Source organism: Coregonus clupeaformis, unplaced genomic scaffold (genome assembly GCF_020615455.1).
Source record: "Coregonus clupeaformis isolate EN_2021a unplaced genomic scaffold, ASM2061545v1 scaf0104, whole genome shotgun sequence".
Lineage (NCBI taxonomy): Eukaryota > Metazoa > Chordata > Actinopteri > Salmoniformes > Salmonidae > Coregonus > Coregonus clupeaformis.
The window spans coordinates 112,400-135,442 of record NW_025533559.1 but is presented as its reverse complement, the minus strand read 5'-3'; the positions used below and the strand labels follow the sequence as shown (position 1 = coordinate 135,442).

The 23,043-nt window shown below is 48.1% G+C and overlaps 1 protein-coding gene across 1 annotated transcript; it reads left to right on the top strand.

The window, feature by feature from the left end:
- The first annotated feature begins 222 nt into the window (after positions 1-222).
- Positions 223-22,743, top strand: LOC121549117 (sine oculis-binding protein homolog). Its single transcript, XM_045213355.1, has 7 exons — positions 223-450; positions 3,245-3,383; positions 3,999-4,178; positions 4,606-4,757; positions 9,064-9,165; positions 9,728-11,784; positions 21,696-22,743. The coding sequence occupies exons 1-6, from the start codon at positions 358-360 to the stop codon at positions 11,774-11,776; spliced, it is 2,715 nt and encodes a 904-aa protein (XP_045069290.1). The 5' UTR covers positions 223-357; the 3' UTR covers positions 11,777-11,784; positions 21,696-22,743.
- Positions 22,744-23,043: the final 300 nt, after the last annotated feature.

The window sequence follows — 23,043 nt, the reverse complement described above, 5'->3', positions numbered from 1 at the left end:
ACAGTGTTGGTAGTGCGTTCTCCGCAGATAAAACACAGTCCTCGCATTCCTAATGAAATGTATCTGTTGAGGGGTGGGCGCCCGGTGTTGGGTTACAGCGCGGTAGCCCCTCCCTGCTCTCCGGGACAGAGAGAGGGGATTGTTCGTCGGCGGCGGTACCGCGGTAGCAGCAGGCCACAGCGCCCCACACGCATGCTCAGTGGCGAGTCAATGGAAGGAGCCCTCAGATGACGGATGCAAACGTCTGGGCATGACAGCCGATGTCACGGAGAGTGACAGCTTTCGCTCTCTGCTGCCGCACCTCGACTAGCCCCGAGTGACGCCCGCCAAAGAAGTGACACGGAGCCAGTCAGAACTATGCCAGAGATGGAGAAAGGGAGACCACCGGAAAATAAACGTAGTAGGAAACCTGCGCACCCCGTCAAGAGGGAGATCAATCAAGAGATGAAGGTGAGGGAAAATGTGTGTTTTGGCTACTCTTCTTTTACTGGTGTTCCGATTGTGAATTCTTTCAAGGGCAGTTTGGGACTATTGAGACAGTGGGGGAGAGCGCCGTGCGTACAAATCACAGTTGTAGAGGCACCGAAGCGACCCAAACTTTGATTTGTTTCATTGAAATGATTAGCGAACCTCCCTTTAAAGTTGTTAATAATTTAATGCCGTTATATTATTGAATACTGACGAAATAAAAGTGATAAAACAATTGTGTAACATTAGTCCCATATTGGTGAAATAAGAGCTACAGCTATATTAGATTACCTGTCCTTGCCATAATAAACCAACTGTCGGGAAATATACTTTTCCGGGAGGATAGAAAAGTGTGTGTTTAATTAAAGTGTCAATCTTATGTTATCCAATAGGCTATTTGATATCGTGTCCACTGAATGGTAGCCCTTCTTTAGTGACGCCATGTCAGTCCAGCAGTGGCCGCGCGCAGCAATGTCCAGTGGTGTTCCAGATGTGCGTCACCACCAGACGGCAAGAACACATAACTTCTTTCCCGCTTCGGCTGCGCGCGCACTTGTTATAGTAGGATAGTCTATTACAATATAACATATTTTTTTAAGGCATTCGAAAGAACATATTGAGTCACACTGGTCACTTGAGACTATCAGCTTAGGGCATTTGAGACTTGTGAGTAAAAGGTAAGAAATATCAATGAGCTCCCCCTCAATAGGACAGAAAACCCCTAAAGGAGTTTGGGTTTTTATTCTGGTCTTTTCGTGAGAGAAGAGATTTGCTATTTTTGCATAAGTGGTTTGGATTGTAGCTTTGATATGCAGGGAGGGGTGTAGAATTACAACTTAACTAATTTTAATCAAAACATGCGAAATGCTATCGGTGCTTGATGTAAGTCAACCTGGCCTGGATCTGGGCTGGATCTGGGGGTCGGCCCTGGGTTGTTGCCTTTGGCTGGGGCTCTCTCTGTGGTTTGGGATATGGCTTGTCACTCTCACAAAGCAGATGTTTGTCTGAACTGCCAAGAAGAAACAAAAACAACATTGTGGGAAGCAAAGCATGGGGAGGGGAAAGAAAAAACGCCTGTCTCTGCCTAATGAGAAAATAGTGAGACAAAATGACACATAAATGTAATATAGGAGGACTTGCCCTGATGTAATCATTGATGTAGACTGGGCTAGTCCCATGGCAGGCAGCACACACAGACTACTACTTTGTGATTCTCAGACATGTACTGGATCTACAATATAGGCCTTGGGTTACGTGTGGTAATGAACTGGGACTGTTGGGCTTGAAGGCCAGTGGTATAAGGGTCGGGTTATGAAATAGAGAAGGGGAAAGACAGACAGACATACAGACAGACAGACAGACAGACGGACGGACGGACGGACGGACGGACGGACGGACGGACGGACGGATGGACAGAAAGTCATTCAGTTAGAAAGTCAGTCAGACAGACAGACAGACAGACAGACAGACAGAAAGTCAGACAGAGAACCAGAGTGACCGACATACTTAGAGACAGACAGACACAGTGGTTTCTGGGGCTGTCTGTCTGCGGGCTGCTCCAGTCCGGTCCAGTGTTGTGTCAGCTAAAGGATCTATTTCAACACCACAGTCGGACCCACTCCCTCCACGTCAGACTGTAGCACAGCACGGACACCAGATACTTGACTTGAATCATCGTTAGGCATATTTAGCTGGATTTGATACCTCTGTGTGCACACACGTGCTCACACACATACTTGAACGCAGACACACCACACACAGACAGACAGACACACATACACACAGAGCTCAATTTCTTTGAGGCCCTGGTGCGGAGCAGAGGTCAGTCAGTGTGAGGATAGCAGGGGGAAATAATGTGTAGTCAGTACTACAGCCCTAGTACAACACTACCACAGGCAGGCTGTCCGTGCTGGAAAAGGCTGAAACCCGAGAGGGAGTGCAGTGTCGGTTATCAGGACTGGAAGGTGCCGGGCGGAGGGGGCCAGGGAGAGGCAGAGAGAGGAGAGGGCAGGGGAGGGGAGTGAGGGGACACACAGAGAGGGACTGGAGAGTGCTGGATGCTCGGGAGAGTTGATGGGAGAGGAGCGGGTCATTTCCGAGAACCGTGGGACCTAGCGGCGGTGTAGGATGTCCCGCTCGGATTTCTGCCCATTCCAGATCGGATTTCTGCTCCAATCCCTGCTCGCTCCCAAAGCCACAGAGGCGGAGAGGTGGACGGATGAAGAGAGAGAGCGAGACTGAGAGAGAGACCTTTGTGTTGTTTTTTAAAAACCTGGTCGTAGTAATAAAAAAGAAGCCAGGACATTCACTTCTCAACCCATCTGCTAAGAACACATTTTTAATTTTTCTCCGTCTCTCTTTTTTCCCTCAATTAAAAGAGATAAACAAACAATGATTCATAGATTTCACAATAGTATTAGGTTGAAAAACTTTTCCGTCTCCGATTTAGCAAGAGTAAACAAACTGGAATACATAATGGAAAAAGAGTCATACTGTACGCCTCTGTGTTCCCCTCTTCATTTAATCCAGGCAGGGCTGGTCTGGAAGTCAAAGGAATCCAGCACATTCATTCGGGAGTGGAAGCTCTGGTTACATTTAAAGAGTGGGATAAAAAAGTTCCACTCACAAACCTCTGATGTAATGTCACTCACAACTGAAGTTCACATTGGCTTAGCATTAGCATGCAGGGTTTTGGTTGTCCTGTCTCCCGCCATGTCCCCTGACTGACATAACCTATAATGTTGCTCAGTGATTTATTTTCCCTTTCTCCCTGTAGACGTTTGCAGAGAGCACCATGAATGAGCTCCTAGGCTGGTACGGCTATGACAAGGTGGAGCTCAGGGACACCGAGGCCACCGAGATCCGGAACTACCCCAACCGAGAGAGACGCCAGCAGCATGTCTCCGTCCTTAAAGGTGAGAAAAGGCGAGGGTCCTGTTCAGTAGGGCACATCGTAGCAAAACGTTTTGCAACGGAGAGTGGAAATCTGTGTTTTAATTGAACAAGTTCAGGTAGTGCCTTACCGTTTCAAAATGAATTCTGCCTACTGAACACAACCCAAGGTCATTAGTTCAGGTAGTATCTCCCCGTTTCACTCCCTTTCAAAACATTTCTGCCAACTGAACAGGGCCCAGGTATCTGTACAACACAGGTAACATAGTTAACAGAGGTCAGACAGAATTCAGGGATAACCCAATAACAGAGCATACAGGTTGTTCAATCCAGACATAGTATCACTTTAAACATTTGCTAGACATACTTGCAACTTAATTCACCCTACTTATGTTTCACTTCTTATCACCACAGTAAACCTGTATGGCTGGATTTTTCTCTTTCAAAAATGTTCAGTGCCATTGTTTTGTCAACGTCCTTTGGGCTGCATATAAATGATTTGTGTATTTAGAGTGATATAAGTGCCACCAAAACTTTAAAATGATTGAATGCAGATTACATTTATTTTATATCACTCCATACCTATGTTAGAACATAAATTGACTCTAAAGTGACCATACATATCCTCTGCCTTCCAGAAAACTCAGTGCCGAAGCCCAAGAGCTTGAACAGTAAAGTCAGCCCCTCTGCACTGGCCATGAAGAGTGGAGAGAGAGAATCATCCACTTTCTCTTCCTCTCCCAGCTCCTCCTCTTTGACCAGCCCTAAGGAGCACAAGAGTGCTCCCGTAATTGTCCCCCTTATAAAGCCATCTGCAGGTAGGGCAAACATCACACATGCACACACACACGCAAGCACTTTGTGTGACCAACTGGGTTAGAACCCGGGTCTCCTGCACGTCACAAAAGTGTGTTAGCCTGCCGAGGTAAAGCCTAGTCTTCAGGTCACAGGCAAGGTTCCTCATCACACAGGCGTGGTTCACCAAACCACGTCTGTTACATTCACACCCCATCATCATTATCATCATCCCATCTTCATCTTCATCTTCATCATCATCATCATCATCATCATCATCATCATCATCATCATCATCTACCACATGTAGCCTACAGTTATTTTATACAGCTGTTGATTAAACACTCACATGCTCCTAACATGCTCATCTTCTTCATCATCATCATCATCATCATCAATTACACTTCACATGTTGATGTTGATTCCTCTCTCCTTTGTCTCTGTCCGCAGTGGAAGACGTGCAGAATGTGCAGATAGTGTGTGTGTGGTGTCAGAAGGAGGGGGTGAAGCGCTACTCCCTCTGTATGGGCACCGAGCTGAAGAGCTTCTGTAGTGAGAAGTGCTTCGCCGCCTGCCGACGGGCCTACTTCAAACGCAACAAGGTGAGGGATTCAACCTTGATTCAACTAGGAGTCAATGGACAATTTTATATCTGACAAAACTGCTGCAGTTTAGATGGAAATAGAAATGAGCATGCACACACAGACACAGACACACACACACTTTAATGGTGAGAAGAGATTTCTGGCAGGTAAACAAACCCTCGAAAATGGAATACCCCTGTTTTCCTCAGTGAGGTCATCATACCGTCGTATTGATAAAAAAATGGTTAATATATGAATGTTGTCTGATGTTAGCAAGTTATTGATTTCATGAACCTTATTTCTAAGGCTACATATATTAATATGGGCTATTTTCAGCCCTGTCCTGGGTAGCTTGTGTGTGGGTGCATGCATGTGTGAGGGGGTGTTCTCCAAGCACACAAACACACACAACATACACACAAGCTACCCAGGAAAGGGCTGAAAATAGCCCATATTAATATATGTAGCCTTAGAAATAATGTTCATGAAATCAATAACTTGCTAACATCAGATAACATTCATATATTAACCATTTCTGAGAGTCACTTGGAAAATTAATTTGATGATACAGCAATAGCAATACAAAGATATAACATCTACAGTTTAGAAGAGACAGAAATGCTTATGATGGAGGTGTTGCTTTATATATTCAGAGCCATATCACTGTAATGCTTAGAGAATATATTTTGTCAAGTGTTATTGAAGTGTTGTGGTTGCAGGTTCACTTGGCACATCTAAAGCCTTTTCTGTTGCTATAGGCCACCAAGTGCTTACACTCAGTATCTAAATAATATGTGTGAAATGCTTGATAGTATATGTGATGTAAACAGAGAGGTCTACTTTCTTGGGGACCTGAATATTGACTTGTTTTCATTAAGCGGTCCACTCAAGAGGAAGCGTCTCACTGTAACCAGTGCCTGTAATCTGGTTCAGGTTATTAATCAAGCTACCAGGGTGTTTACAAACACTACAGGAACAAGATCATCCACATGTATTGATCACATTTTTACTAATACTGTAGAACGTTGTTCTAAAGCTGTATCCGTACCCATTGGATGCAGTGATCACAATATAGTGGCTATATCCAGGAAAGCCAAAGTTCCAAAAGTTGTATCAGAGATCATACAAAAGATAATGCTGTGACTCTTATGTGGATGATGTTAAAAATATTTGTTGGTCTGATGTGATTAATAATGTCACAAAAGGAGTGGCTAATAAGTCTGGCTGCACATCTGACTGGCTGACTTACTGCAAATTGAGAAATTATGTGACTAAACTCAACAAAAAGAAGAAGAAACTGTATTAAGAAGCCAAGATCAGTAATATAAAGAATGATGGAAAAAAACGTTGGAGTACTTTATATGAAATTATGGGCAGAAAGACAAATTCAACTCCATCTTTCATCAAATCTGATGGCTTATTCATCACAAAACCATTTGATGTTGCATATTATATTAATGATTACTTCATTGGCAAAGTGGGCAAACTTAGGCAGGAAATGCTAACAACGAACAGTGAGCCATTGTACTCATGCATAAAAAAAAACAAATAATCAAAGAAAATCTTTGGAAGTTTGAATTTTGTAAAGTTAGTGTGAGAGAGGTGGAGAAATGATTGTTATTGTTCAATAATGACAAACCTCCTGGCATTGACAACTTAGATGGAAAGCTACTGAGGATGGTAGCTGACTCTATAGCTACTCCTATCTGTCTTATCTTTAATCTGAGCCTAGAGGAATATCTTTGTCCTCAGGCTTGGGGGGAAGCCAAAGTCATTCCGCTACCCTAGAGTGGTAAAGCCTTAGAGTAGTAAAGATTGTGGGAGCTGTACTGTTAGATTTCAGTGCTGCCTTTGATATTATTGACCATAACCTGTTATTGAGAAAACGTATGTGTTATGGCTTTTCAACCTCTGCCGTATCGTGGATTCAGAGTTATCTGTCTAATAGAACTCAGAGGGGTTTCTTTAATGGAAGCTTCTCCAATGTCAAACATGTAAAGTGTGGTGTACCGCAAGGCAGCTCTCTAGGCTCTCTACTATTTTCTATTTTTACCAATGACCTGCCACTGGCATTAAACAAAGCATGTGTGTCCATGTATGCTGATGATTCAATCATATACTCATCAACAACCACAGCTAATGAAGTCACTGAACCCCTTAACAAAGAGTTGTAGTCTGTTTTGGAATGGGTGGTAAACTGGTGCTGAACATCTCTAAACTAAGAGCATAGTATTTGGTACAAATCATTCCCTAAGTTCTAGACCTCAACTGAATCTGGCAATGAATGGTGTGGCTGTTGAACAAGTTGAGGAGACTAAATTACTTGGTGTTACCTTAGATTGTAAACTGTCATGGTCAAAACATATAGATTAAATGATTGTGAAGATGGGGAGAGGACTGTCCGTAATAAAATAAATGCTCTGCTTTTTTGACACCACACTCCAAAAAGCAAGTCCTGCAGGCTCTAGTTTTGTCTTATCTTGGTTATTGTCCAGTCGTGTGGTCGAGTGCTGCAAAGTAAGACCTAGTTAAGCTGAGCAACACGTCTTGCTCTTCGTTGAAATCACAGGGCTAATATAAATACTATAGCTCTGACACACACACTTACCCCCACCAGACATGCCACCAGGGATCTTTTCAGTCCCCAAATCCAGAACAAATTCAAGAAAGCGTACAGTATTATATAGAGCCATTATTGCATGGAACGCCGTCCCATCTCATATTGCTCAAATGAACAGAAAACCTGGTTTAAAAAAACTGATGAAGCAACACCTCACGGCACAACGCCTCTCCCCTATTTGACCTATATCGTTTGTGTGTATGTATTGATATGTAGGCTATGTGTGTTTTTTTTTAAATTGATGTAGTCTGTCCTTGAGCTGTTCTTGTCTATTAATGTTCTGTATTATGTCATGTTTCATGTTTTGTGTGGACCCCCAGGAAGAGTAGCTGTTGCTTTCGCAACAGCTAATGGGGATCCTAATAGAGTACAAAAAAAAATACACACATACACAAACACACACACATGCTGGGTTCTAATAGACAGGCCAGTGTTTGGAGGGTGGGAAGGGGTCAAAGTTCGCAGAGGACACTTAGGGCTCTATTCAATCTGTATCGCTGAAACATTACAGATTGGGTGAAAAAAATATAAAGGTCATTTTCGTATGCAGCATTTACCGGGAATGCAGTCTAGGCTAACGCGGGAACATATCCTTTAAATTTCAATCACGCTGTAACGCTGAACTTGTGCGATACGGATTCAATAAAGCCCTTAGTATCAGTTTCGCCTTAATGGAGAAAGGGCCTGTCATCACGCGGCTTGGGTAGGGAGGACAGGGAAGCAGTGCCCATACACAAATCCTCTCCCATACACATTACCACCATTTTTCACCCTCCATCCAAGACATGGATATCCCCTCTTAGAGGCGCGGGGGTGTCAGGCAAGGCTATCCCCTTTCAACATTTCTGTTGTTAATGTGGCGCTAGGTTTTATTCATACAACAACAGACAGGGGGGAAAGAGGGAGTTGTCTGCTGCCTACCTGCCAGGCTGCAACAAACCCTCTATGTTTTTGGGTGGTGGAGGTGGGGATGGAACCGTGGCCATTGGCTTGTCCCTGCTTGTCTCACTAAGGAAGAAGGGCAGGGGCCCTGGGGGCAAGGTGTCCACTTTCAGCGCATACCTTACCTGCAGCTGCCTCATGTTTCGTAACTCAACACAACTTAGTGGGTCACAGAGAAGGGGGGTGCTCACCGCTCGCAGATCCACACAGGATCAGCTTACATGAATCGGGAGGAATTTCCTATATTAATAAAGCCGGACCATTGACAATAATAGAAGGGTTTGTCATCTATTTTATCTTACCAAGATTTTCCAAAACATTCCCTTTGTTTCAGAGACCTCAAAGCCCACAGGTCAGTGTACTCTGTTACTTTGAACCCCTATGACGAGGCGAATCGTGCAGTGGTTATTTTGGGATTGGTTATGTAAGTTTGCTTTAATGACCAAGAGAGCCATCCATGATGACTTAAAGCAAATGTTACCTCATCAACGCTTGGTGCTTAAATCCCATAGTGGTTCAACTGAATCCAGGCTGTACTCTGAAAAAGCTTTAACTCAATCCTGGGACGTGTTCATTAGGGCACACAATGTCTTAAAACATTTTGCAAAGGAGATTTAAAAAAAAAAAAGTTTCTTATTGGACAAATCCAGGTAGTCCCTCCCTGTTTCAGTCCGTTTTTGGTTTGTTTGGTGCCTAATGAACATGACCGTTTGATCGTTTGTTATAAGTGTATAATGATGTGGCTTTGACCACGTCCGTCAGGCCCGGGATGAGGATCTCAATGGAAGTGAGCGATCCCCCCAACACACCCATGCTGACGACTCACCCCGACTGGTGCTGAAGATGAACAGCGGTGGGGCCAGAGTAAGAACAGAACATAATCCACTTAATGGAAATACTAAAGTTACTCAAATATTTTTGCTCAAAGACTAGCAATGCAGTCATGCATGTTGTACAGCTACTTCAAAACACTAAGGGGCAGTTTCCAGGACACAGATTAATTATTTTTAGTCTAGGAGTAGGCTTAATCTGGGAATGACTGGGAAACTGCCCCTTAAATTGATAGTTCAGCTATTTTCCATATATAGATATTTGTTTCCTTAAAGTAGGCTATGGACAAGGAGATGCTGCAACCCACATTAGCATTTTGTGACCAATTCCCCATGCAAATTAATCTCCCCTGTTTAGAATGTATTACGTTTAATGCCCAAAGCATAAAAAAATAACACAATTAATTTAATATGATTTGGCCATGAAATGTAACACCTGCTAAATCGGGGAGATTGCCTTACGTGGGGAATTCATCCCAAATGTTGAAGTCACTCATTGTCCATTATAAAACTGCTCTATTCAAATAATGTTATACATTCCACATTCAAATCATTGGTTTTCCCTTTTCACGTGGCACTATAGTAATTCTCCACAGTCACTCTCGCCCGTACCGCAGGTGTGCAACTGGTGCAAACACGTCCGCCACACCAAAGAGTACCTGGACTTTGGCGCAGGTGCGGAGCGGCTCCAGTTCTGCAGCACCAAGTGCTTGAACCAGTACAAGATGGACGTGTTCTACAGAGAGGCCAGGGCGGCTCTCACCAGCTCCAGCCCAGGCCCAGGAAGACCCACCCAGGATGGGAGAACTGAGTCCATCGGAGGGGGTCAGAACCAGAAACTCCTGACCCCCGAATCGTGGAACAACGGCGCGGGGGTCATGCGGGGGAGTACCAGATCACCCAAAGGGCCCATGCCGATCTACAGCACAGCGGCGTCAAGGACTGTGTCTCCATCTGAGGCATCGTCCTCGTCCTCCAAGGTCCCCGTCTCGGGGCTGAGACACCTGGAGAGGCATGTCCTGCCACCGCTGCCAACCCCGGAGGTGGCAAGCCACCACCCCATCCCCCCTCCTCCTCCTCGCCCCCCCATGGAGCACCACCAGCACCACCAGGCAATGCCTCAGATCCCGCTGCCTTTCATCCAGCCCCCCCTCCATGCCCAGGGCCTGACGAGCCCCCTCGCCAACCCCCACAGGGGCCACCCTGGCCCCCCTTCCAGCCCCATCCACCGGTCCACCCCTCACTCCCCCCACCACCCCCACCTCCAGCCCCCCTCAGCCTCCTCCATGAACCCACCAAGAATGCACCCCTACCCGGGGGCCTACTTCCCCGGCCTGCACTCCCCCCCTATGATGGGGCCTCGTGGCCCTGTGCCCATGCCCCATATGATGAACTTCGGGAGATGGCCATCCCTAGGCCCCTTCTTCCCTCAGCCCACGGTTCTGGTGCCCTACCCCATTATTGTACCCATCCCTATCCCCATCCCCATCCCTATCCCCATACCAATACCCACTAAGCCTTCCCCCTCAGACCCCCTAGGGATCCCCCCTAGTGGGGTTATCCAGCCCGTGCCAGAGGGAATGGAGAGGGGGTGCTCCAGTGGTGTCAAACTGCCCTCTCCCAGGAGCTCTGTGCCAAACAGATTAGGTAGAACCACCAACCAGGGTCTCCCCTTGCCCTCAGAACACCCCAAAAGGGATATCACAGATTGGGTTAAATCAGAGAGGCAGGCTCCGTCGCCCATGTCGTCCCCCCACAGTGCAGCATCCTCCCCCAGGGCATTCTACGATGCTTCCCCCTCTTCCACCTCAGTGATTGAGGCACTGTCAGACTTTAAGCTGGGCCAGCAGCAGCAGCAGCCAGAGAGACAGCTCATTCAGAGAGTGCTTCAGAGGACCCCAGTCAAGCTGGAGCCCAACCCCCACGGAATGGTGGACCTGTCGGGTCCGTGGGAGCCCGGAGCAGGGAAAAGCACCAGGGTAGTGGATACCAGAGTGGACCACCGCAACCACCACCATAGCATTATCAAACCCACCCCTCCACCACCCCAGTCCCCCCCTCCCCCGCACGACACTTCCTACCCCCAAAGCCCAAACACACGACACCCCTCGCACACTCCACCAGCGACCAGAGGGGGATGCAGCAGCCCTCCCTGTGAGACCGCCACCTCCTTCCCCCTGACGTCCCCGGACATCCCTAACCGAACGACTACGTCATCATCGCACGACCCTGTTCCCAGCCCAGACTCCTCCCAGTCCCAGAGAGAGGCCCCGCTCCTTGGCCCTGACTCTGTCCTCAGCGAGCTGGTGGCGGTCAAAGAGAACAGCTACTCCAATGGCCAGGTTCAGGGGAGGGACCAGGGCCAGGTCCCTCCCCTCCCCACTAGCCAATCAGAGGAGCCCTCGGCCGGTGGCGACCCTAAGGACCCCCACATCTCCGATGAGGACCATGCCTACGCCCTGCCCACCCCCACCCCTACACCCACCAGGACGGGCAGTGTCCCCGCCACCACCCACACCACACTCCTCCTGCCCAAGCTCAGGGACAAGGGCGCCCTGCGGAGCCCACCGAGTGTGGCTGGGCCTGGGGACATGGAGCCTGCTCTGAAGAGACGGTGCCTCCGCATCCGAGATCAGAACAAGTAGAAGAGGAGGTGGGTGTTGCTTGTTACACAGGCTTTAGGGGCACTGTAACGTATGTTTTCTTTGGGGGTGGGGGGGGGGGTTAGGATACCTAGAGGAATCTGAATGAGAAAGACGTAATACAGGTGAAGATTAGATGAAGGAACTTCCATATAGATTAAATAACCTTAGAAGAAGGTATACAATTAACTGTTTATATCTATCACAAACAATCAAAGACACACACACTCGCGTGCCCTGTCAAATCCCCATATGAAACAGTCCAACATCCAAACAAAGCGTTGTCACTGTAACAGGCCCTGCATGGTGAGGTGATCTCTTTTCAAAGTGACTCTCACTGTCTCTCTTCTCTGTTCCTTCCCTTAGCCTAGCTGTAATCCTAGAGCTGTGGGGAGTGCCAGGTTACTGGGATTCTCTCTCTTTGGCGCCATTCTGTTTAGTGGCCATACGCATATTGTGTAACAGCATGCGTGCGTGTGTGCTTTTGGGAATATCCCATTGGCTCCATTGCACCAGGCAAGCTCAATCAAACACTGTTGATTCAAATACATTTTGAGAACTCAGCTAGCACATTTGGTTCCAAAGCCATACATTTCCTGACCGGTAAAACTGAACGTTTTTTAAACGTTCTGAGAAAATTTCACCTGTTCTGTGTACATGTTTAGGTTGCAGGGAGGTTCTGATCAGAACCTTTATTGTAGCACAGTGTCAGTGAGATTCGAACCTATGTTCTTCTCTTCCTTTATTCATGGTATTAGTCCACTGCACCACCAGGATGGAGCTAACATGCAATGTTTTCTTTTTACTCATACAAAGCTGTTCATTTTAGTCTGTTCAAACAAACCCCATTTCAACTGAAACAAGCACTCATTAACCCTAACAGTCCAAAGACCCCAGCAAAAATCGGCTTTTCATTTATCTGACCTTCATTTATCTGATTGTCCAGCATTTATATTTAGCCTCACAATGAATTGTTTTACCATTTTATTTTCAGGACAACCAGGGCTACAAGTAGAACACAAAACTATTTATCATAAACAGTTGCATTCATGAGTTTTATTGACAAATGACACAAAAACACAAGGTCCGCCAAAGCAAAAACCTGATAGAGATTAATTTATATGAATGCTGTAAGTACAGAAATGTTTTGCTCAGTGGGAAATGAGTATCCTACTAGTCAGTGACAACTGTGTGGAGTTTGTGACAGAAACTATGGGAGCTTATTACAGTATTATAGACAATATATCCTGGGATTTCCTATTATCTTCTATGTTACCTTCTAACGACTCTTGTGTAGCTTGTGAGTGTCATAGAGCAACACGTTACATGTTTGTGAGAGTCTCAGCTTTTCATGGATAGGTTGTAATAGTTTGTAGCTCAAACCATTCAGACTCTACAGACATTTTTGTAAAAAGACCCAACCCGAGCCCGTTCGGGATCCGCCCTTGTCTCACAAACACTGCTCTAGCTCAGCCCCCATTATTCACAGTGTCCGAGGGTGAGGTCGATTGATCAAGGTTGATCACCCAAAGGATTGGGTACTGCCAAAGGTCCACACTTTGTGATATTCCTTTCTCCCATGAACCACCACTCCTCCATTCCAGCCCTCTTTCTGGCGTTACCTTGGAGACAGCGGCGATCGGCAGACTCGAAGGCGCTGTGAATATGAGAGCCTGTGTGTGTGTGTGTGTGTACTATGAATATGAGAGCCAGCCCACAGTGATAGAGCTCTGGGGCTTCATTAGAAAACTGAGCAGCAGAACTGGAACGATCTGGTTACGTGTGTCACAACGACACTGACATGCAATACTGGCCCTGGCGCCGTCGCTCGGTCTCACTCCCATGTAGGAGTTTAGTGGTGTGCAATCATCTCTTCTAGTCTCATTTAGTAGCATTTATTGGCATTCTCTTCTCTCCTCATCTCCCCAATTCTTTCTTCTCCTCTCCTCTACACTCCCGTCCTGTACTCTTCTCCTCCTCTCCCCTTTTCTCTCCTCTCCTCCCTTCCCCTCCCCTCCCCTCTCTCTTCTCTGTTTCTCTACTATCTCTCCTTCCTCTTTTCCTTTCCTCTCCTCTCCTATTCCCTTCTCTCACTTCACAGCTTCTTCCTGCCAACCAGATGTTCTATGGAAGACATAAACTACATTACAGTAACAACCCTAATGACCAATCAGATTGGAATCCTCCTTACTTTCGACAAATCAGAACGGTCTCCAGTTTCTCCTTTTCTGATTGTTCATTCAAATGGTCCTTTTGCCACCCAGAGCTGTGCGATTATATGCTTATGTTTCCGTTTTTGATTTCCAGTTACCTCTACTTCCTCCCTTCTCCCCTCCCATATCGAAAACCTCAAAAGGTCAAGGGTCATCTTAATAACTGTGTCTGAAAGTGAAAAAGATGGCTATTGGCAGAGAGCGACACATAACCCCATAACTGTTTATTATATATTCCCAAAAGCCATGTGCCAGAAGTATTAAACAATCCTCTTTCGCAGAAGTCCCGGCTTCACCCTTTGTCATTTGTTATGGTTTCGCGTGGGTCCCCTTAGTAACCAATACATATGAAAATCACAGCATGTTGCTGGCGTTGTGCAGGTGGATTTATTGCTTGGTGTTCTGTGTAAGTGGAGCCGGTGTGTATGTGTTTGTGTGTGTGTGTTTTTGGTTTTACTATCTTTGTGGGGACCAGAAGTCCTCACAAGGATAGTAAAATAAGGAACATTTGGACAAGTGGGGACATTTCGCCAGTCCCCACAAGGAAAAATACTATTTTAGGCTTAATGGTTAGGTTTAGGGTTAGGGTTGCAATTAGGGTTAGGGTTACAATTAGGGTTAGGGGCTAGGGTTAGGAGCAGTGCTTAATTTGAGTCGGAACCTATTTGGCCGGATCCTGTACATCTCGTGGCATGAAAAATGATTGTCTCTCACAGAACTAGAATGAGATTCACTTTCTATGATCTCTCTCCCGCTCTCCTGTCTGATAGTCATGAGCCTGCAACTCTCATCTCTCCAGCATTGCACTTCATCATTTATTTCCTTATAGGGTTCTGGAGCAGCTGTAGCACGCCTCATAAATTGAAATACATTTGCCAACGTTATAGAGTTACTGCTGTCTGTTCAGAAATAAATGAAATAATTCAGAATAGCCTACTACACCACAGTAGCGGTGCATGGGTAAAATCTCTGGGGAAGCCCACCCCCAGAAAAGCCATGTGACAAACTATGTGATGTGATAATTGCATTTTTTGCTCTATAACCTGTTAATTCATATGCCTTGCAATTGTGATATATAGGCCTAAAGGCCGAGACAATAAGAAGACACAGTGGCAGAATAAATTCAACAACATTTGTTGTATCACTGGATAGCAACCTCTGTCCAGTGATGTCCACAAAGCATATTGTATGTACAGTAACAGACAGTTACATGACCTACAGCATGGTCAAGTCAAGTTCATGTTTCCGACATTTTTGGACCACTAAACAATTATTGATTTAGAGCCACAGTGTCATGTTTGTCTATGTCGTCCAAGTATGACCAAGGCGCAACGTGTCCAAGAAACATGACTTTATTAATCAAAGTAACCAAATACAAAACAAAAGACGACTCAAATGAAGTCCACGGTACAACAGACCGAAAACGGAACAAAAACCCACAAAAACACAGTGCAACCACAACAGTTTAAATATGGCTCCCAATCAGAGATAACGAGCCGACAGCTGTCACTCGTTACCTCCGATTGGGAGTCACATGAATAATCAAGAACCACCACACCATAGAAATGAACACCTAGAAACCAACATAGAAATACACCCAAAAGAAAATGAACAACCCTGGCTCAATAATCAAAGTCCATGGAGCCAGAGTGTCACAGTACCCCCCCCTAAAGGTGCGAACTCCGGGCGCACCAGCATACAGTCTAGGGGAGGGTCTGGGTGGGCGTCTGTCCATGGTGGCGGCTCTGGCACTGGTCGTGGTCCCCACCCCACCATAGTCACTACCCGCTTACGTAGCCTCCTCCAAATGACCACCCCCAACTAAACCCCCACAGGATTAAGGGGCAGCACTGGACTAAGAGGCATCACCGGACTCAGGGGCAGCACCGGACTAAGGGGCAGCACCGGGCTAAGGGGCAGCACCGGGCTAAGGGGCAGCACCGGACTAAGGGGCAGCACCGGGCTAAGGGGCAGCACCGGACTAAGGGGCAGCACCGGACTAAGGGGCAGCTCCGGACTGAATGGCGGATCCTGGCTGGTTGGCTCTGGCTGATCCTGGCTGGCTGGCGGATCCGGGCTGGACGGCTCTGGCGGATCCCGGCTGGACGGCTCTGGCGGATCCTTGCTGGACGGCTCTGGCGGATCCTGGCTGGACGGCTCTGGCGGATCCTGGCTGGACGGCTCTGGCGGATCCTGGCTGGACGGCTCTGGCGGATCCTGGCTAGACGGCTCTGGCGGATCCTGGCTAGACGGCTCTGGCGGATCCTGGCAGGACGGCTCTGGCGGATCCTGGCTGGACGGCTCTGGCGGATCCTGGCTGGACGGCTCTGGCGGATCCTGGCTGGACGGCTCATGGCTGGCTGACGGATCTGGCTGCTCATGGCTGGCTGACGGATCTGGCTGCTCGCGGCTGGCTGACGGATCTGGCTGCTCATGGCTGGCTGACGGATCTGGCTGCTCGCGGCTGGCTGACGGGTCTGGCTGCTCGTGGCTGGCTGACGGATCTGGCTGCTCATGGCTGGCTGACGGATCTGGCTGCTCATGGCTGGCTGACGGGTCTGGCTGCTCATGGCTGGCTGACGGATCTGGCTGCTCATGGCTGGCTGACGGATCTGGCTGCTCATGGCTGGCTGACGGATCTGGCTGCTCATGGCTGGTTGACGGATCTGGCTGCTCATGGCTGGCTGATGGTGCTGGCTGGGCGGCTGGCGGTGGAGGCGGACCCCAGCCTCGGATTGCGGTCATCACCTCCAGCAGGGCGGCTCCCATCTGCAGGAGCTGCTCTTGCTGGCCCCGAACCTGGGCTTCCAGTCTAGTATGGGCTGCGTCGGCTCCTGCTGATTCCATAGCTGGTGTATGATTCTGTCTGGCGGAAGGCTCTGGCTGATCCTGTCTGGCGGAAGGCTCTGGCTGATCCTGTCTGGCGGAAGGCTCTGGCTGATCCTGTCTGGCGGAAGGCTCTGGCTGATCCTGTCTGGCGGAAGGCTCTGGCTGATCCTGTCTGGCGGAAGGCTCTGGCTGATCCTGTCTGGCGGAGAGCTCTAGCGGCTCCCGGTCTGGCGGACGGCTCTGAAGGCTCATGGCAGACGGGGCGGCTTTGCAGGCTCAGTACAGACGGGCAGTTCCTGCGGCGCTTGGCAGACGGACAGTTCAGACGGCGTTGGGCAGACGGGCAGTTCAGGCGCCGTTGGGCAGACGGGCAGTTCAGACGGCGTTGGGCAGACGGACAGTTCAGGCCCCGTTGGGCAGACAGGCAGTTCAGGCGCCGTTGGGCAGACGGGCAGTTCAAGCGCCGTTGGGCAGACGGGCAGTTCAGGCGCCCGTTGGGCAGACGGCAGACTCTGGCCGTCTGAGGCGCACCGTAGGCCTGGTGCGTGGTGCCGGAACTGGAGGTACCGGGCTGAGGACACGCATCTCAGGGCTAGTGCGGGGAGAAGGAACAGGCCGGACCGGGCTGGCGACGCGCACCGTAGGTTTGGTGCGAGTGGCAGGAACAGGCCGGGTCGGGCTGGCGACGCGCACCGTAGACTTGGTGCGGGTGGCAGGAACAGGCCGAACCGGGCTGGCGACGCGCACCGTAGGTTTGGTGCGAGTGGCAGGAACAGGCCGGGTCGGGCTGGCGACGCGCACCGTAGGTTTGGTGCGAGTGGCAGGAACAGGCCGGGCTGGGCTGGCGACGCACACCGTAGGTTCTGTGCGTGGAGCAGGAACAGGCCGGGCTGGGCTGGCGACGCACACCGTAGGTTCTGTGCGTGGAGCAGGAACAGGCCGGGCTGGGCTGGCGACGCACACCGTAGGTTCTGTGCGTGGAGCAGGAACAGGCCGGGCTGGGCTGGCGACGCACACCGTAGGTTCTGTGCGTGGAGCAGGAACAGGCCGGGCTGGGCTGGCGACGCACACCGTAGGTTCTGTGCGTGGAGCAGGACCAGGCCGGGCTGGGCTGGCGACGCACACCGTAGGTTCTGTGCGTGGAGCAGGAACAGGCCGGGCTGGACTGGCGACGCACACCGTGGGCTTGATGCGTGGAGTAGGAACAGGCCGGTCCGTACTGGGAACACACACCACTGGCTTTAACTGGGGATCAGGAACGGGCCGGACCGGACTGGTAACACACCTCAGTCTCTCACGCCGTGCCGCAACAACTTCCCTTCCTCTACTCGCCAATGGCTCCCGTAATCCGATAGCCTTCTCTCCACGTCTCCCTGTGGCAGCCTCCTGCTGCCCAGCCGCCTAAGCCATGTGCCCCCCAAAATTTTTTTTGGGGGTTGCCTCTCGCCCTTCCGACGATGGCCCTGCTGATGCCGTTGCTCCTCTCCTGCCAGGTTCTCCCCCTTCATCGCCCTCCGGTACCGGACGGCCTCCTCCTGCGTAATATGTCCCCAGCCGAGGAGGACATCCACCAGCGTTCTCTCCATACCTGGCGCTTCCTCCCCAAGAAATTCTTGGGTAGTACTCTCGGGCTTCCAGCCTTGCCTCCGTGCTGCCTCCTCATATCGCCGCCTCTCGGCTCTAGCTGCCTCCCGCTCTTCACGAGGACGGCGATATTCTCCCGGTTGATCCCAAGGCCCCTTACCATCCAGAATCTCCTCCCATGTCCATGAATCCTTTATGGGAGTCCATAAATCCTGTGTAGGTAGGTCCTGTTGCCGCTTGACACGCTGCTTGGTCTTTTTGTGGTGGGTTTTTCTGTCATGTTTGTCTATGTCGTCCAAGTATGACCAAGGCGCAACGTGTCCAAGAAACATGACTTTATTAATCAAAGTAACCAAATACAAAACAAAAGACGACTCAAATGAAGTCCACGGTACAACAGACCGAAAACGGAACAAAAACCCACAAAAACACAGTGCAACCACAACAGTTTAAATATGGCTCCCAATCAGAGATAACGAGCCGACAGCTGTCACTCGTTACCTCCGATTGGGAGTCACATGAATAATCAAGAACCACCACACCATAGAAATGAACACCTAGAAACCAACATAGAAATACACCCAAAAGAAAATGAACAACCCTGGCTCAATAATCAAAGTCCATGGAGCCAGAGTGTCACACACAGAGAGTTACCGCAAGTCGCAAAGAAAACAGGAGCTGCCTCCACTATTCCAGCACCATTTCAACTTCAACATTTCAACATCATCAAATCACCTCTTCTTAGTCTAATACAGTGAAAACTAAAAGATACCAAAAACAATTTAGTCCAATCAACATAAGCTAAATATGATGTTGCTACAGTGGTTTGCGAAAGTATTCACCCCCCTTGGCATTTTTCCTGTTTTGTTTCCTTACAACCTGGAATTGAAATAGATTTTTTGGGTGTTTGTATCATTTGATTTACACAACATGCCTACCACTTTGAAGATGCAAAATATTTCTTCTTGTGAAACAAACAAGAAATAAGACAAAAAAAAAACAGAAACCTTGAGCGTGCATATCTATTCACCCCCCAAAGTCAATACTTTGTAGAGCCACCTTTTGCAGCAATTACAGCTGCAAGTTTCTTGGGGTATGTCTCTATAAGCTTGGCACATCTAGCCACTGGGATTTTTGCCCATTCTTCAAGGCAAATCTGCTCCAGCTCCTTCAAGTTGGATGGGTTCCACTGGTGTACAGCAATCTTTAAGTCATACCACAGATTCTCAATTGGATTCAGGTCTGGGCTTTGACTAGGCCATTCAAAGACATTTAAATGTTTCCCCTTAAACCCCTCGAGTGTTGCTTTAGCAGTATGCTTAGGGTCATTGTCCTGCTGGGAGGTGAACCTCTGTCCCAGTCTCAAATCTCTGGAAGACTGAAACAGGTTTCCCTCAAGAATTGCCCTGTATTTAGCGCCATCCATCATTCCTTCAATTCTGACCAGTTTCCCAGTCCCTGCCGATGAAAAACATCCCCACAGCATGATGCTGCCACCACCATGCTTCACTGTGGGGATGGTGTTCTCGGGGTGGTGAGAGGTGTTGGGTTTGCGCCAGACATAGCGTTTTCCTTGATGGCCAGAAAGCTCATATTTTAGTCTCATCTGACCAGAGTACCTTCTTCCATATGTTTGGGGAGTCTCCCACATGCCTTTTGGCAAACACCAAATGTGTTTGCTTATTCTTTTCTTTAATAATGGCTTTTTTTCTGGCCACTCTTCCGTAAAGCCCAGCTCTGTGGAGTGTACGGCTTAAAGTGGTCCTATGGACAGATACTCCAATCTCCGCTGTGGAGCTTTGCAGCTCCTTCAGGGTTATCTTTGGTCTCTTTGTTGCCTCTCTGATTAATTCCCTCCTTGCCTGGTCTGTGAGTTTTGGTGGGTGGCCCTCTCTTGGCAGGTTTGTAGTGGTGCCATATTCTTTCCATTTTTTTATAATGGATTTAATGGTGCTCCGTGGGATGTTCAAAGCGTCTTATATTTTTTTATAACCCAACCCTGATCCGTACTTCTCCACAACTTTGTCCCTGACCTGTTTGGAGAGCTCCTTGGTTTTCATGGTGCCGCTTGCTTGGTGGTGCCCCTTGCTTAGTGGTGTTGCAGACTCTGGGGCCTTTCAGAACAGGTGTATATATACTGAGATCATATGACAGATCATGTGACACTTTATTTGACTAATTATGTGACTTCTGAAGGTAATTGGTTGCACCAGATCTTATTTAGGGGCTTCATAGCAAAGGGGGTGAATAAATATCCACGCACCACTTTTACGTTTTTATCTTTTAGAATTTTTTGAAACAAGTAATTTTTTTCATTTCACTTCACCAATTTGGACTATTTTGTGTATGTCCATTACATGAAAATCCATTTAAATTACAGGTTGTAATGTAACAAAATAGGAAAAACGGCAAGGGGGATGAATACTTTTGCAAGGCATTGTATGTGTGTGCGTGTGTATACAGTATGTGTGTATGCTGAGGGTGTGTATGATAACGTGTGTGTGTGTGTGTGTTTGTGTGTGTGTGTGTGTGTGTGTGCATATGTCGCGAGTGCTTTTGTGTAATGGGAGCCGGTCTGCGTTCATAGTCGACTGACTTCAGCTTAGCACCTCTCAGTGCAGAGGTTAATATGGCTGTCCAGTTACATTGTGTTCGCTGCTAAAAGTTTCTTAAAAAAACGTTTAGCAGCGAACAAAATCAACAGGCCAACTGGAGGATTTTAGGATTTCACCTCAGGAAATAGCCCGGTTTCGTCTCAGTTTTCCCTGCCTTTATTTGGCCTATTTTATTGCCACGTGTAACTAGATCCCTCCACATGGGTATTTGCAGAGCGTTTGAAACTTAAACGGAGAGGGACAAAGGGAATAGAGAGTTAGAGAGTACAGAGCCATGGCTTCTTGTGTGTGTGTGTGAGTGTGTGTGCATCCGTCTGTGCATGTGTGTATGTGTGTGTGTGTGCGAGTGTGTGTTCAGCACAGATGTTCTTGGTTTGATAATGCCCTATGCAACAGTTATCTGGGTGTTGACATATCTAAAAGCCTCATTCTCACAGTGTTTATGTTGAGTGGGTGGATTAAGGAAGGGAGGATTGACAGAACAGGAGGGCAGCTCTAAGACTATGGTATAGATGTAAATGGCCCTACAATTAAAATCTCTTTCTCTCTCTCTCATCCCCCTTTCTCTCTCTCTCTGCCTCTCTCTTTTTCTTTCTGTCTCTCTTTCACTCTCTCCGTGTCTCTTTCTTTCTCCCGCTCTCTCTCTTTCTCCCTCTCTCTCTCTCTGTATGTGATGAACAGGCTCACTGTTTTACACTGTACAGCGATACCAGATCCAGTGCCCCGCCCTCTTGTGGACATCATCAGAACCAATGCCCTCGCTCCAACCCATTCCTCAGCCAATCAGTCGGCCACCAGGGAGATTGGCCCCACCCTTCTTCAGACCACGAGGTGCCAATCAAGGAAGCAGTCCAATGGGGGAAGCAGCCCAAGATGTGGACTTCCAGTACATTCACAGCATCTTCGGACTTCCGCAGAGCAGAGATACCTCCTTCTCTGACCACTGCCATACTCCATGAGCCTATCAGAGCCCACTGCTCAATCCTAGTCAGTGGCTCTAACACTAGACGGTGGGCTACTAGGCTCCAATCATCAGCCTTGTGTGGTCCTCTCAGATGGAGCCTGAACCTGATCTCTTTCCTGGGGAAACGGTTTGTTTTCTCTGCCCAGCTCCACACAAAGAGCCACATTGTTCCTCTCCCCCATATCCCACGCTAACTCCCCTACTCGGGTTTTGGGTTACCTGGCCGACGGGGGCTCAGGCTTCAGGAGGAGTGTCTTTTTTTGGTTGGTCTGACTGAGGGCCAGGAATATGTGTGTAGCCCCCTCTCCTTCTTTCCTCTCCTCCTCTCCACCCTGTACCCCCTGCCCAATTGCAGTATACAGTACACACACTATTCCTGAAGTGCAACTTCTTACACCAATTGCTTGTTAACTTCCTCTTTCCCTCCTATATCCTCTCACAAGGGATGAGGGTACACAAGCTCAGTTTAAGACTTTATCCTCCGGTATTTTTCTGAACTGTTTTAAGGAGGGATGGAATCTCCTGGAGCAATGAAAAATAGGAAATTATGAACTGTAAACAATGTAATATGATAACGAAAGAGAGAGGGTGCAAGTCCCATACAGTCAGGTCCATAAGTATTTAGACAGTAACACAATTTTGTCTCTGTACCACACCAAAATGGATTTGAAAGGAAACAATCAAAATGTGCCTTTCATCTTTAATTTAAGGGTTTTGTCAAAATTATTATATGAACCGTGTAGGAATTACAACCATTGTTATACATCGCCCCCCCACCAATTTTAGGGGCTCAAAAGTAATTGGACAAACTAACAATCCTAAATTAAATTGTGAGTTTTAATACTTGGTTGCAAATCCTTTGCAGTCAATGACTGCCTGAAGTCTGGAACCCATAGACATCACCTGATGCTGGGTTTCTTCCCTGGTGATGCTCTGCCAGGCCTTTACTGTAGCTGTCTTCAGTTCCTGCTTGTTCTTGGGGTGTTTTGCCTTCAGTTTTGCCTTCAGCAAGTGAAATGCATGCTCAGTTGGATTCAGTTCAGGTGATTGACTTGGCGATAGCAG

Bases quoted from the DNA above. Each gene is read 5' to 3' on its own strand.
- LOC121549117 (XM_045213355.1), top strand. From the start codon at position 358: ATGCCAGAGATGGAGAAAGGGAGACCACCGGAAAATAAACGTAGTAGG. The intron at 451-3,244 runs GTGAGGGAAAAT...TTCTCCCTGTAG, and splicing joins AGATCAATCAAGAGATGAAG to ACGTTTGCAGAGAGCACCAT. The intron at 4,758-9,063 runs GTGAGGGATTCA...CACGTCCGTCAG, and splicing joins CCTACTTCAAACGCAACAAG to GCCCGGGATGAGGATCTCAA.